A 15,837-nucleotide genomic window follows, 5' to 3' on the forward strand; every position below is an offset into this window, starting at 1 on the left:
ATGGGGAAGGGGTACATAGCAGTAGTGGGCCAACACAAAATTTCTGGCCACAAGTGTTGTGTGGTTAATGTGTATGCTGGGTGCACTCAGAAAGAAAAGAAGTCTCTATGGGAGGAACTATCTAGCTTTAAAGATTCATCCCAAATTACAGTGTGGTGCTTGTGTGGGGACTTCAATGCAGTAAGAAGGAGGATAGAAAGACAAGGGGCAGGGACGGCTGACTTTAAAAGTGAGATAAAAGGCTTCAATGGTTTTATAGAGTCAAACATGCTTCTGGAGCTACCCATTGTGGGGAAAAAGTTTACTTGGTACAAACCGAATGGAGTGGCAAGGAGTAGAATTGATAGAGTTCTTGTCTCTGAAGAATGGTTGCAGTGCTGGCCTATGTGTAAGCAATATGTCCAGAAGAGGGAAGTCTCTAACCATTGTGCGTTGGTGATAAAGTGCTTAGATAAGGACTGGGGGCCCAAACCGTTTAGAACAATTGATGCTTGGCATTTGGAACGGGGATTTGAAGGGATGGTGGCTAATAGGTGGAAGTCGTATGCAAACCACGAAGATAATATAATAGGACTGAAGGAAAAATTCAAGCTACTGAAAGCTGATCTAAAAATATGGAACAGGGATGTCTTTGGTAACCTAAACTCTACCAAGAGGATTATCTTATAGGATATGGAGAACCTCGATCAACAAGATTGTGACAGCCAAGGTGTAGGAAGTGAGAGGCAGGTAAGGATTGATCTCCTAAGAAGGCTTTGGGAGACAAATACAAAGCTAGACTCCCTGCTTCGTCAGAAGGCCAGAATTAATTGGCTCAAATATGGTGATTCTTGTTCAAAATTCTTCCACTCGTCATTAAGGTGGAGAAGACTAAGGAATGAAGTGAAGGGGGTTGAGGTTGGTGGATGTTGGAGTGAAGAGCCTAGCACTGTCCGGATGGAAACAAAAAAGCTATTCGAAGCCAGATTCAAAGCAACAAAGGATCTCGAGGTTCGACTTGATGGGGTTGAATTCCAAACTATCTCGACAGCACAAAGTTTGGGGCTGATAGCAGGGTTCTCTGAGGAAGAAATTAAGGATGTTGTATGGCAATGTGAAGGATCAAAAAGCCCAGGCCCAGATGGGTTCAACTTTAACTTCATCAAAAAGAGTTGGAATCACCTTAAAGAAGACTTTGTTGCTGTCCTGAAGGCGTTTCATCAAACCGGTTACATTCCGAAGGGGTGTAATGCTTCATTTATTGCACTCGTACCCAAAGTCAGGGATCCCTGTGTGCTTGACCAATTTAGACCCATTTCGCTAGTGGGGGCCATATATAAAGTTATATCGAAAGTGCTACCAGGAAGACTGAAGAAAGTTCTTCCCTCTATTATAGATGAAAGTCAGTCAGCTTTTATCAAGGATAGGGGATTGATTGACAGCGTGCTAGTGGCGAATGAGGTGGTCGAGGAACTCAGGAGGAAGGGGAAGAGTGGATTATGTCTAAAGGTAGATTTTGAGAAAGCCTATGACTCAGTTAGATGGGAGTTTTTGTATGACATGCTTGGAAGATTGGGTTTCCACTCTGTATGGGTAAAGTGGATTAGAGGGTGTTTGGAATCAGCCTCAGTATCAGTGCTAGTGAATGGAAGCCCTACGGAGGAGTTTAGACCGACAAGAGGACTGAGACAGGGAGACCCACTAGCACCTTTTATGTTTATTATAGTGGTTGAAGGACTAGCAGGACTAGTAAGGCAAGCATTGAAAACCAATCTCTTGTCTGGGGTAAAGATTGGGAGTAAGGAGGTTGAGGTGAGCTTCCTACAATTTGCGGATGACACTCTCTTCTTCTGTGAGGAATCCTGGAGTAATGTCATCACTATGAAGGCTATCCTAAGGGGTTTTGAACTAGCTTCAGGGTTGAAAATTAACTTCCATAAATCAAAGCTAGCAGGTATAAATGTCCAGAGTCAAAGCCTTGGCTACTACTCGAAGACCCTGAATTGCGCCCAGATGAGTCACCCGTTCAAATATTTGGGCCTAGAAGTAGGAGGCAACCCAAGGAGGAAATCTTTTTGGGAACCAGTTTTGAATAAATTGAGAGCTAAGCTAAGTGTGTGGAAAGGAAGACATCTATCACTGGCGGGTAGGATTTGTGTCATTAAGTCTGTTCTCACAGCAATTCTCCTATTCTATCTGTCAGTGTTCAAGGCCCCAGAATCAGTATACAAGAGTATTATAAGTATCCAAAGGAAGTTCCTATGGGGGTGAGGAAAGGAGAAAAAACCAATATCATGGGTAAGTTGGGGAGACTTGTGCAAACCGAAGGAAGAGGGAGGCTTGGGTCTTAAGGATATCAAAAAATTCAACTTTTCACTCTTAGCTAAGTGGAGATGGAGGTCTATTGCGAAAGGCAAAGGAAAATGGAAGGAGGTTTTGCAATCAAAGTATGGTGTAGATTTGGATTACTCTCATATCCCAGTAAAACATCAGTCATGGTGGTGGCGGGACATAGTAAAAGTTTGCAAGGAGGGGGGAGGAGAGGGATGGTTCCAAAATGAGTTAAGGTGGAAACTAGGGAGGGGAGATAAGATCAGATTTTGGGAAGATGTATGGGTGGGTGAGACAACACTTAAAGCAAAGTTTCAAAGGTTGTTCACACTGTCGATGAATCAAGGACGAAAGGTGGAAGATGTAGGTGTGTGGGAGGGAACGGATTGGCGGTGGAGGCTAGAGTGGAGGAGGGACAGGTTTCAATGGGAAACTGAGATTGAAGGAAATCTTATGGTATGCATTGCAAGATCTTCTGTGAAGAGAGATATGGAAGATGTCCAGGTGTGGGGGGATGAGCTGTCTGACGAGTTCACAGTGAATGCAGCATATGTTAGCCTAACAAAGCAAATGAGAGGCGTGAGGCAGGATGCTTTGGATCTAGTTTGGAAAGCGAAAGCTTTTCCCAATGTGCTGGTAACAGCTTGGCGAGTTCTTATCGATAGAATCCCAACGAGAGAGGGGCTTTGTAGAAGAGGAGTGCAGATGAATACAACAGTATGTGTTATGTGTATGACCCAGGTGGAAACGTGCCAACACTTGTTCATAGAATGTAAGTTTGCCCAGCAAGTATGGTCGTTATGTCTTAAGTGGCTGGACATCATCTTAGTACAACACAACGAGCCAAAGACTCACTTTGTGAGCTTCCATTGTGTTCAGGCCAACTGTAAACAAATCTTGGTTTGGAAAGGTATATGGGCAGCTATTGTAAGGTGTATTTGGGATCAAAGAAACTCTATCTTGTTCAATCAAGGAGTGGCGGATGCAGAGGAGATTGTCCAGATGGCCCAGCTAAAAGCGTGGTTATGGCTGAAATATAGAACCAGGTTGTTCGATTTTGCGTATGCAGACTGGATTCTCAACCCGGTTACATGCATAAGTTGCATTAAATAATATGGAGTGAGTGGCAGAGGGGCAGTAGGAGCAATCATAAGGCCTATAGACCCAGCACAAAGTTAAGAGGTGCCACGGGTGCAGGCGTATGAGTGTATCTGAGTTTGACAAGGACTTGGAAGAAGAAGGCTACAGTGGCTCTCTCACAGGTAAACATGATCGCCGGTCGAGGAAACGGCGATCTCCTTGCGTGCGTAGCTGGTGGTCGTCGAATTGAAATGGCGATCTCCATGGGCTAGTCGGTGGTCGCCGAAGGCAAAGGTAAACATGATCGCCGGTCGAGGAAGCGGCGATCTCCTTGCGTGCGTAGCTGGTGGTCGTCGAAACTTGAAATGGCGATCTCCATGCGCTAGTCGGTGGTCGCCGAAGGCAAAGGTAAACATGATCGCCGGTCGATGAAGTGGCGATCTCCATGAAGTGGTCGGTGAAGTTGTGTATCATTGCCATATTCGAAGAACGGAAGATCAGGTACTGAAAATTACCGAGGTAGACACATCGCCGGGTGTGTGCTGGTTCGATAAAGATGTCTGTTAGCCTTATAAGAGCAATGAGATGGGGTTTTCCCGAGTGGATCCTCCCCGAGAGCAGGGTTTATCTTGATTGGGTATTTTTTGGGTATAGTTTTCTCACTTTAAGGTGGTTTTGTTCCAACCATAAAGGAGAGATATGTATATGGGTTGGGATACCCCTGAAGTATCCCCTTTAATTTATTTATTCATTGCTGATAAAAAAAAAATCAATGTATTATTTTTTATAATAAATATCATATAACCAATTTATGTAGATTAAATTAATTGTGTACAGTATTTTCATTTAATGAATATAGTTTTCATTAGACAAAATAAATAGTTTTAAATAAATATAAATTTAGGCTGTAATTGTCTGTAATTTTTAGTTTTAACTTAAAAAATTGTGTTTTTTTTTAATGTAAATTTTATGTTGTTTGTTGAAGAAGAAAAAAAAAGGATGTAAAGTTAAAGAAAGAAGGTTGATGATATAATGTCTCCAATATTTAGAATTAATATTTGTTTAATCCAGCTAATATAGTTCATGATTGAAAGCTAAATTTTATGCCTTTAAATTTTAATTTTATCGTTAAACTTTATATTTAAATTACAAGTTAAACTAAGTAATACAATTATAATTGATGAATAGTTTTATTAAAAAAAGTTAATCACATTGTTAATGAACTTCTATATTATAAATATATAAAAATAAAATCGCATAGTTGTTATCTAGTTGTTATAAGGGATAGAAGAGTAATATCAAAAGTAAGTATTTGATTATAAGATCATACTGTAAATAGTTTATTAAAAAAATTGAAAAAAAAATAATTACAATTTTGTAATTAATTATATTGTTATTTATTATATTTAGAAACACAATGAAAAATTAAATTTATTATTATATCACATAATTAATTAAATATACATTATCAAAATTGAGATAATTGATTATTATTTTTCTTGAAAGATTATTTTTTGAATAGTTTTAGAAATCAGCTAAAACAAATAACGTAAAATAGATAAAATAATGATATGCAATTTTAAGATATAATCTCCTAAAATGTAGTTACTTATGATATACGTAGTTAATCATCTCCTCAGAAAATAAATATTTACATTTTAAACATATTCGACTAAAAAAGAAATAAGATAATTAGATCTAATGGTGGATTGAGATAGAAAAAGTTAATGTTATGTGATTCTAAAATTATCAACTATTAAAATATGTATTAAAAAGATAAAATTTTGTAAATAAATGTCAAGTGAAAGTATTCATTCATAAGTAAGATAAGATTTCACATTAAGATAAGATTTTAAGAGTGTAATCTTATATTTTTTTAAAATCTAAAAAATTTTCATAAAAGAAAATGCAATTACAATCTTAACATATTTATTAATATCTTGAATTATACTATAAATAAATAATAAGTGTGAGTATAAAATTAGATTGAAGAAATCTATTATATCTTATTATCTTTTATCTTCTGTAACTTATGTTTGATTGGACTATAAAAGTAGTGTAGTGAGAATGATTGTTGTAGTTTTGTTGTTCTTGAAGGAAAGAGAAAGAGAGATTGGAAGAGAAAGAGAGATGGAAAGAGAAAGCAACAACAACATGACTCTTACTTACACTTCTGTGATGACAAGATCAGTGTGGTCTTACAACCTTGAATCGGAGTTCGAGTTGATTCGTTCTGTCATTGCCTTACACCCTTTCATCTCAATGGATACAGAGTTTCCTGGCGTCGTCTTTCAGTCGCATCCAGCATTTCGACAACCAAAAAATAACTACGATGTAATGAAAGCTAACGTGGACAGTATGCACCTCATTCAAGTGGGTCTCACCCTTTCAGACTGCCACGGCAACCTTCCAACCTTTGGAACCTCCAATCGCTTCATTTGGGAATTCAATTTCTGTGAGTTTGATGTGACACAACATCCTCATGCTCCTCACTCCATCGCCCTCCTCCGACATCAAGGCATGAATTTTGACAAGAATCGAAAGTTTGGAGTGAGCATTGTGCGATTTGCTGAGTTGATGATGTTCTCAGGACTCCTCTGCAACAATAATATTCAGTGGATTGCTTTTCATAGTACCTATGATTTTGGGTACATGGTGAAGATATTGAGCCAACGCTTTTTTTATATGCAACCATTTCTACCTACAAACTTGTGTGACTTTCTTCAATTGGTTAAATACTTCTTTGGATATAGAGTATACGACGTTAAACACCTCATCAGATTTTGTCCAAACCTTCACGGCGGTTTAGACAAAGTTTCTGACTCTCTAGGTTTGGATAATAGTGGCAGAAGAAGTCATCATGCAGGCTCTGATAGCTTAGTCACTCTCCATGTTTTTAATAAAATTAAAACTCTCTATTTTCATACAAAGTTTGACTTGTCAAAACATGCAGGCGTTCTCTATGGTTTAGAGATGCCTTAATTTTCCCTTTTTACCATCTTTCTACTTCTCTTATCTTCTCTTTTCAGTACAATGTAATTTCCAAATTCTACAATAAAGTATATCACTTCAGTTTATTCTACCTTTCTCTCTTCTTTTTTTTACCCTTTTGTTTCTTCTTTCATAATACTAATAGTTGCAAATTAGGTGGCTTCGTCATTATACTATTCTTTTGTTTATTATTTTTTATTTTATTTTCATTTGGTATAACAATTAACAAAATCAAACTATTTAAGATTGAATAAATAGATGTATGATTCCATAAATTTATTAGGATTTATATTAAAAAAATAATTTCAATAAAACAAATAATATAACAAAAACAATATTGTAATGCTTAACATTTTCTTATGAATACGATAATATTTATGTTGTGATGGAATAAATCAATATAATGAAAACTTATTTATTTTGCATTTTTAAATAAATGTTATCTAATAATAAGTAGATGGGACAATAAGATTCGTGTTAGTCTAATTTATAGTTATAATTAAAAATAAAACAAACAACTCACTTGGTATAATTTAATAGTTTGATTTTGGTCTGTCAATTTTTTTTAATTATATATATATATATATATATTAAATCATATTTAATTATGAATAATTTTAAATTTCTAATTGATAATTAATATATTTAATCAAATAAATTAAATTATTTATATGTTAAATTATTTTATTATAATTAATAATAGAAATAATTTGTAAGGGTCAATGATTTAATTTATAATTATATTTTTCTTTTATAAATAATACTAAATAAAAAATATTTATTTAATTATTTCTATTTTTCTTAAAAAAATATTGATATTTTATGGAAAAGAAAGTTTTGAAAGAAGAGAAAGGAAGAGAAGTCAGAGAAAAGAAAAAGTAACTAAAATTGCAAAATTGTAAAGGAGAAGCAATATATAAAAAAAAAGAGTTGAAAAATTAGTTACGCTCGCGGTAGGAATGTTCGCCCAACGACTTCGAATGACACTCTTGGTTCCATCATCTGGTTAGAGTTGGTTTCTGCAATTTCCCATCCCTTTTCTATTCCCTAGATCGTGAGCTCTTTCTCTTTCATCACTTTTTTTCTCTCTTTCTCTGGATTTCCTCCCAATGTCATCTCCTACATTAAGGTTTTCTTCTTCTTTTTTACTTCATTGCATGGGAGCTGTTTGTTGGAATTAAATTATAGAATTATGGTGAAATTTGTTGACTAACTCTTTGAACATTTTATTGAATCAGTTATTTTTTTCACCATGCAGGTCTACTTTAGTCACGCCGTTTTGGTTGTTGTGAAAGCGTAACAAAGATGAATAGAACTGGGAAATTCAAATCTTCGAGTTCTGAATTGGACCTTGATCGGCCCAACATTGAGGATTACCTACCCTCTGGATCCAGTGTTCAACATGAACGGCAAGGGAAGCTCCGCCTCGCCTGTATGTGTCTCCGCTGTTTTTTTTTTCATTTTCATGTCTTGCTTTTACTGTTGTTTAGATACTCCAAGATAAGGGGCAATGAAAATGGAGTAGTTTTCGGTTTGCATGATGATTATGTTCTGAATTAAATTGTCTTTTCAGGTGTGATTTGATCGATATTTCACCTAGTTTGTCTGAGGCAGCAGGTGCCATTGTAGATGTGAGGTTTTGACCTTGTCTTCATATGCTGTTCTTCTGCCTTTTGGTTTTGGTATGTCAATTATTATCTTTTGGAAAATTGCTGATGATGGAATAGTTATGGAGAGAATTTAACGGCAAACATGATGTGTTCAACATTTTCTAAAACTAAATCTTGACCTGCTGCAGTGCAATAGACCGTCTCCCAATGTTGTCAAAATTGAGATCCTACCAAGAATCAGGAAGGGGATGGATGATCGTAAGTTGCAGGATCATAATATGTATAATAAGTTTCTAGCTACAACATAAAATATACTGTGAATAGATACATATGCATAGAAAATAACTTAGATAACAAAAATGACATCTAAATCATAATATTTAACTATAGTTCAGAACTCTTAACATATAGCCAGCCCATAATATATCATAACATTATTCCTGGGCCTTACTTTTCGATCGTATTTTCTACATATCCTGGTAATCTAGCTCTTACAAACTATCTAAACATCAATTTAGTTACATCCTAACTCTTTCTCTCAGTTCTCTTTTCATAGACCTTATATATCGGGGTCCCATACCCTATCAATTGTACCCCAGCGCTAAGTGACACATTGTCCCCAAGATGGAATTGAGAAGAAAGGTGAGGTTAATCTCCAAGGTGTCTTGTTAGCATACCTTTCATTTGGCGAGGTGAGGTTAATCTCCAAGGTGTCTTGCTGCTGATTGACTTCCTTAACTTTAGAAGGAATTGTAGTTTGCTTTCAACAATAAAGGACGATGGTCTTGCCCATACAAGGATCGGAAATGAGACATCTTAGTAACTAGTATTGAACCAAAATTCTGCCCGAGATAGGTAATCCCCATAGTTAGTTAGTAGAAATAAATAGAGTTTGTTGTGGGGGGCTGAAATAATTGGAGAAAAAAAGACATGTTGCTTGTAAATAGGAAAAGGGATTGGGAAGGAGATTTTTATCTTGTGATTTGAGAGGGAAGTCAAATTGTTGTGGGAGAGTCTAGGCCTCCTCTCTAGTGGTTAAGGAGGAAGAAAAAATCAGCCCTTTCGAAAAGATCAACAACCAATTGGTAAGTACCCCTAACACTTGAGGAATCCACCCTCAAAACGCTAGCTACTAAGAAAGAAGACTCAAGCGCTTAAATGCATCCACCCGAGGATTCCTTATTACATAATGTAGGACTTAGACACCCATAAACTTAAGTTCCTATTTGTTAGAGCTCCGTCCTTAGAGTTGTAGTTGGAAATTGTTGAGAAAATTACTAGTTGACAGGGAAGATCGTTTCATTTTAAACATCTTTATCTTTTAAAAGGCTAAACAAACGGGCCTCACGCGGGTTCAGCTACATGCACATGGACTTACTTATAATCAGATTATCTTCCATTTTATCTACTTAACTCGAGGTTGTCCTGTGATCTTCTCACGCTCCACCAAATTAATCATGCTAGGTGCTACTGCATCTTTCTATGGTAGTACACTGTATATTTGTAACTAAATTATCTATTCATCCACATCAACTTTCCTTCGAGTTCGATGAGCACTTCACAAGTTATGCCTGATGCATTTCTTGATTTCATTCACAGGATTATTGCAGAGCACTATTTTAGAGAGTGTAGGGTGTATCTGGTTCAATAGTACAGAGGCGAAGGATGAGAAATTGTGGCAAGGAAGTAAGTATAATTGAAAATGTTGGGAGAGTATGTCTAAAATCTTATTCTTAAGCGATTTTTCATGCAGGGAGCTATTAATAACCCTCTTCTTATATTTCCTGAAGGAACTTGTGTAAATAATCATTATACTGTCATGTTTAAGAAGGTATAGGATTTGCAATTGCAAAATGCCGAGCTTTACACTTTTACTTATACAACAGGCTTTCCTTTTCCTCTTTAATTTTGTCTCCATCCACTTTTATTCTAATTCTTGTATTCTTGCCCAGTTGCAATCAAGTACAATAAAATTTTCGTAGATGCTTTTTGGAATAGTCGACAGTAAGAAGTTGCTTTTTACATGATAATTATTTCTGTTTCTATTCATTCATGTTTTCTTGTATTGCTGGATAAGAGTTTCTGTATCTTTTTCACTTTCAGACAATCCTTCACCACTCATCTCTTGCAATTAATGACATCATGGGCTGTAGTTTGTGATGTTTGGTACTTGGAGCCACACAACTTGAAGCCAGGAGAGACATCCATTGAATTTGCAGAGAGGTAAAAGACCTTTGTTCCATATTGTATGAACCACTATATATGTTTAGCTGCAAGGAATTAAAACAGTATATATCATTCCAATGGTATAGGGTGAGAGACATAATCTCACATCGTGCTGGGCTTAAAAAGGCTCCTTGGGATGGATATCTGAAGTATTTTCGCCCTTGTCCAAAACACAGAGAAAGCAAGTAAGTTAAATTTCTCATTTCTCAAGTCTTTGTCGCTAAGTTTTTATGATTAGAACTATGTATGTCTGTTAATTTTGTTTGAAGTCCAGCAGTCAATAGTAGAGCTTTATAATTAGCTAGCAATGATGCATGTGAGAATCAAAGAGGGAGAGAGAAGATTTTCTCAAGAAGTTTGATTACGTTAAAATAGACTAAAGAAGTTGTGAATAAAAAAATATGAATACTAAAAATAAATCAAATTAGCGTTTTTTAGATTGACACCAATCTTATTTATTTTTAATAATTAATAACTGCAAGGATTAAATTAAATGACTTTTTGAAGAATGATGGTAATTAGTGTGTGATCCAAAATGTCACTACTAATAGGAATGGGGTGTAAGACGTGTAGGTACTCATTAATGGAGTCTAAATGGGGAGGGGTTGTCATTTTCACTATCCTAATGTTGCATAATGTTATAACCTCTAGTGAGGTTAAGCTTTTGGGATGAATCAATGTATCATACTAACAAGTAAAAAGTGTCTCTTGCTAGAAGGGTTAAGACACTCCAAATATCTTAGTTATATTTGTAACATTCTTTTTTTTTACTAAAAAAATAATCATTTGAAAAAAAAGTCAAAGTCAAGACAACTTAAAATACAAGAAAGCGGAAAGACAATCTGTGTGTTTAATCTTTTAGGATTGACCGCGTAATTCATGTATGAGTTTGTCATAGTTTAGTTAATTATTACAATTTTTTTATATATAACTAATGTTTGGTTTTTAGACAATTAAAATGTATAATAAATAAGTATTCTATAGTATTTTCATAAGTAAATTAAATTTTACTGTAATTGTTTTAAAATCAATAAAATATTAAAACTTAATTCAGAAAAATAAATAAAAGATTATAAATTGAAAGGATTAAACATAAGAAAAATTAACTAAAATAATTATAGTGTGGAATGATAAAGAGAATATCTGTTTAACCATTTGTTTTTGTTATATTATTTGTTTTATTGAAATTAATTTTTTAATAAAAATCCTAATAAATTTATGGAATCATAGGTCTATTTCACTAATGTTAAATTGTTTGATTTTGTTAATTATTATATAAAATGTAAACAAAATAAAAAAAATGAAACAAAAAAGAAGAAACATAAGGGTGGAAAAAAAAAACAAAAGAGATAGGTAGGATGAAATGCAGTGATATATATTAATGTAGAATCTGGAAATTGTATTGTATTGAAAGGAGAAGAGAAGAGAACAAAAATAGAAAGATGGTAAAAAGGGAAAATCAAGGGATCTTTGTGCCATATAGGACACCTGCATGCTTTGGTAAGTGAAACTGTGTATGAAAATAGAGAGTTTTAATTTTATTAAAAACATGGAGAATGACTAAGATATCAAAACCTATATAATTGCTTTTTCTAACACTATTATCCAAACCTAGGGATTCATATACTCTGTTTAAACAAACATGAAGGTTGGGACAGGAGTTGATAAGATGTTTAACAGTTGTATACTTTGTATCTAAAGAAGAATTTAACGAGTTGAAGAAAGTCACACAAGTTGGGAGGTAGAAATGGTTACATAATGAAAAAAAGTGTTGGCTCAATATCTTCACCATGTACTATCATAGATACTATGAAAAGCATTCCATTGAAAATTATTGATGCGGAGTCCTGAGAGTATCATTAGCTCCGCGAGTAACACAATGCTCAATCCAAACTTTTGATTCTTATCAAAATTCATGCCTTGACGTCGATCGGAGGAGGGCGATGGAGTGAGGAGCATGAGGATGATGTGTCACATCGAACTCACAGAAGTTGAATTCCTAAATAAAATGGTTGGAGGTTCCAAAGGTTGGAAGGTTGTCGTGGTCGTCTGAAAGAGTGAGGCTCACTTGGATGAGGTGCGTATAGTTCACATTAGCTTTCATCACTACGTAGTTATTTTGTGGTGTTCGGAATGCTAGATGCGACTGAAACACCACGTTAGGGAACTCCGTGTCCATAGAGATGAAAGGGTAAAAGGAAATTACGAAATAAATCAACTCGAACTTCGATTCAAGGTTGTAAGAAGACACTGTTCTCGTCATCACAAAACCACAAGGGAGGGTCATGCTAACATGGCCCTCCCTTGTGGTTTTGTGATGACGAGATCAGTGTGGTCTTACAAGCTTGAATCAGAGTTTGAGTTGATTCGTTTTGTCATTGCCTTATATGCTTTCATCTTTATGGACATGGAGTTCCTTAGTGTGGTGTTTCAGTCGCATCCAACATTTTGACAACGACAAAATAACTACGCATTGATGAAAGCTAACTTGGACTGTATGCACCTCTTCCAAGTGCGCCTCACCATTTCAGACGAACTCGATAACCTTCCAATGCTTGGAACTTCCAACCGCTTCATTTGCGAATTCAACTTCTGTGAGTTCGATGTGACACGTCATCCTCATGCTCCCCACTCCATTGCCCTCCTGGCGTCAAGGCATGGATTTTGATAAGAATTGAAAGTTTGGAGTGTGCGATTTGTTGAGTTGATGATGCTCTTCTGACTCCTCTGCAACAATAATATTCAGTGGATTATTTTTCATAAAGCCTATCATTTTGGGTACATTGTGATTATATTGAGTCAACTTTTTTTATACGCAACCATTTTTATCTCTCAACTTGTGTGACTTTCTTCAATTTGTTAAATTCTTCGTTAGATACAAAGTATACAGCATTAAACATCTTATCATATTTTTTTCCAACCTTCATGGCAGTTTAGACAAAGTTTCTGAGGTCTGAATAATAGTGTCAGAAAAAGTCATCATGTTATAATAGCTTAGTCACTCTCCATGTTTTAAATAAAATTAAAACTCTATTTTCATACACAATTTGACTTGCAAAAACATGCAGGTGTTCTCTATTGTTTAGAGATGCCTTGATTTTCCTTTTTTTACTATCTTTCTACTTCTCTTCTTTTTTTTTTTTAGTACAATACAATTTCCACAATCTCTTTTTCCCACCCTTATATATGTTTCTTCTTTATTAATAGATTTATGTTGTCATGGAATAAATCAAAAAATGTATTCGCTTTTGGAAACTCATTGCAGGAGTGGCTAAGTAATTCAAATCAGTGTTGGTTTTGTCCCTCTCTTCTAAATACACTCAACCAATGAAATTTTAATTGATTGCTTTTGGGTACATGACCATTTAATGTATCATCTTTTACTTCTTTTTCTCAATTAAATTTTAATTTTTTTATTAATTTGAAAACAGTTATAGTATAATTTCATTTAGTTATGAAATACTATAGTATACTTATTTACTATTCATTTTAATCACTTAGTTATATATAAAAAATTTGTAATACTTTAACTAAATTAAGTGAGACTCGATGTATGATATGATGTATAATATGAATTATACGATCAGTCATGAATTATACGATCAGTCGTAAAAGATTAAACACACATCTTCTCACTTTCACTTAAATTTGTAATTTTTTTAATACTTAATCATTGATTTAGTATTGAAAAATATAAAATATGAATTAAGATTATACTTTAAAATCAATAATCAAGTTACAAATGTGTGTATAAATAAGATAATTACTTATAATGTATTTTTTATTTTGTTATGAACAATTACATTTTTATAAATGATTATTTTTTTAGTGAACAAAAAAGTGTGATAAATATAAGGGGCGCATTAACCATGTACAAACAGACATTGCTTATAAGCATAATTATTAGTATGATCCATTGATTAATCCCTAAAACCTTAACTCTGTAACTTCACTATAGGTTATATATTATGCAACGTCTGCATAGTGAAGATGACAAGACTCCATTAATAAGTATCCTACACCACTCCTATTAGTAGCGATATTTTTGGATCATACCAGCATTCTTCATTTATAATTTATTAATTTATTTCAAAATTGTTTTTAATGAATTATTTACAGTATTATCTTGATAAAGAATACAGACTTTTGATATTACTCTTGCATCGCTTATAACAACTAGGCGATTTTATTTTTATATATTTATAATATAGAAATTCATTAACAATGTTATTAACTTTTTTTTTTTATAAAATCATTCATCAATTATAATTGTATTACATAGTTTAACTTGTAATTTAAATATAATGTTTAACGATAAAATTAAAATTTAAAGGCATAAAATTTACCTTTCAATCAATAACTATATATTAGCTGGATTAAACAAATATTAATTCTGAATATTGGAGACATTATCACTTTTTTCAATTAATAACTTACTTAAATTATATACTTCATTTTCATATATTTTTTTTTCATTTTATAATTTTGAATGGTTGTAATATAATTCATTTTCTACTATATCACAATTTTATACAAATTATCAAAATGAAAATATATTATTCCACTGCAATGTTTTTTTTTCGTTTTTTACAACTGAGTTACTTGGGTCCCTCAAGATTAGTGGGAGATTAAAAAGGTCTACATGTTCAAAGTCAGAAAACGGTGACATGTTGATCAAAGTTAGGATAAAGGTTGTCTGACCTATTTGGATTACAAGGAGACACAGGTTGAACTTTTGAACTTTTGGGATACCCAAATGTTCAAAGAAAAATAAACTCAAAATAAAATGAATAAGGTTTCAGCTTGTGGTGGAGCATTGGGCTCCATAGGTCGAAAATCACATTCAAATATTACAGTGACCTAGTATGTACTTGTCACTTTCTTACATGTAATTCATTTTACTTCTACAACATATACTATTTCTAATTGTACAACATTATTAGGAGCGTAAAAATGGTCGCCCCCTAAAACCCGATGAACTCTTTATGGCCACTCACACAAACAAGAAGGATGATTGGGTTGATACTCGTGCTCGTGAAACTTATGTAAGTTATTGTTTTAAGTTTTTTTAATTTTTTTATATTTTTAATTTAATTTCCTAACATTTCCATTTCCTAATAATGTGTAGGAAAATTACTACGAGCGCTTGGGAACCCTTCAAGCAAATAGTTCTCAGGACTTAACCTTTGATGTCCACCAAGTATATTCAACAACCAAACTTCATGCTTGGAAGGAAGCTGCTAGAAGGAAGAGTAAAGGTCGAATTTATGGCACGATAGACATGGCTAGTACATGGCTAGTAACTTCCACCAAGTATATTCAACAACCAAACTTCATGCTTGGAAGGAAGCTGTTAGAAGGAAGAGTAAAGGTCGAATTTATGGCACGATAGACATGGCTAGTAACTTCCGCCAATGATTTTTTTTCCTCACTCAACCCTCCTCCTCTGGTTTTAGCGCTTCTCACTCTGATCAGTTGGTTGAAAATCAACAACTTCGTGCAGAAATTAACATGTATAGTCAAAAGTATACATACTTGGAGGACGAATGTTTTTTAGCGTGAGGTTGACGGACACTAATATTTTTTATTTAAAATTTTATTTAATTTTTCATCGACCTTA

At 34.2% G+C, this 15,837-nt stretch overlaps 3 protein-coding genes across 4 annotated transcripts; all 3 read left to right on the forward strand.

The window, feature by feature from the left end:
• LOC137809423 (uncharacterized) lies at nucleotides 1-669 on the forward strand. The gene has a single exon (XM_068610535.1). It carries the CDS (start codon nucleotides 1-3, stop codon nucleotides 667-669), a length of 669 nt encoding a protein of 222 aa, XP_068466636.1.
• Nucleotides 670-5,544: 4,875 nt separating this feature from the next.
• LOC137809425 (probable CCR4-associated factor 1 homolog 11) lies at nucleotides 5,545-6,372 on the forward strand. Its single transcript, XM_068610536.1, has one exon. It carries the CDS (start codon nucleotides 5,545-5,547, stop codon nucleotides 6,370-6,372), a length of 828 nt encoding a protein of 275 aa, XP_068466637.1.
• Nucleotides 6,373-7,304: 932 nt separating this feature from the next.
• LOC137811718 (glycerol-3-phosphate acyltransferase 9-like) lies at nucleotides 7,305-15,837 on the forward strand. 2 transcript variants are annotated; one of them, XM_068613555.1, is made up of 10 exons: nucleotides 7,305-7,435; nucleotides 7,640-7,813; nucleotides 7,955-8,063; nucleotides 8,180-8,249; nucleotides 9,591-9,677; nucleotides 9,944-9,995; nucleotides 10,095-10,214; nucleotides 10,304-10,402; nucleotides 15,161-15,262; nucleotides 15,346-15,837. In XM_068613555.1, the coding sequence occupies exons 3-9, from the start codon at nucleotides 8,037-8,039 to the stop codon at nucleotides 15,183-15,185; spliced, it is 480 nt and encodes a 159-aa protein (XP_068469656.1). In that variant the 5' UTR covers nucleotides 7,305-7,435; nucleotides 7,640-7,813; nucleotides 7,955-8,036; the 3' UTR covers nucleotides 15,186-15,262; nucleotides 15,346-15,837. The 2 variants fall into 2 exon arrangements, with proteins under 2 accessions (XP_068469656.1, XP_068469655.1); XM_068613554.1 differs by having other exon boundaries at nucleotides 7,320-7,510.

This window comes from Phaseolus vulgaris, chromosome 2 (assembly GCF_000499845.2).
Source record: "Phaseolus vulgaris cultivar G19833 chromosome 2, P. vulgaris v2.0, whole genome shotgun sequence".
Taxonomy (NCBI): Eukaryota; Viridiplantae; Streptophyta; class Magnoliopsida; order Fabales; family Fabaceae; genus Phaseolus; species Phaseolus vulgaris.

Bases quoted from the DNA above. Each gene is read 5' to 3' on its own strand.
- LOC137809423 (XM_068610535.1), top strand. From the start codon at position 1: ATGGGGAAGGGGTACATAGCAGTAGTGGGCCAACACAAAATTTCTGGC.
- LOC137811718 (XM_068613555.1), top strand. From the start codon at position 8,037: ATGCTGTTCTTCTGCCTTTTGGTTTTG. The intron at 9,678-9,943 runs GTAAGTATAATT...ATTCTTGCCCAG, and splicing joins TGAGAAATTGTGGCAAGGAA to TTGCAATCAAGTACAATAAA. The intron at 9,996-10,094 runs GTAAGAAGTTGC...TTTCACTTTCAG, and splicing joins GCTTTTTGGAATAGTCGACA to ACAATCCTTCACCACTCATC.
- LOC137809425 (XM_068610536.1), top strand. From the start codon at position 5,545: ATGACTCTTACTTACACTTCTGTGATGACAAGATCAGTGTGGTCTTAC.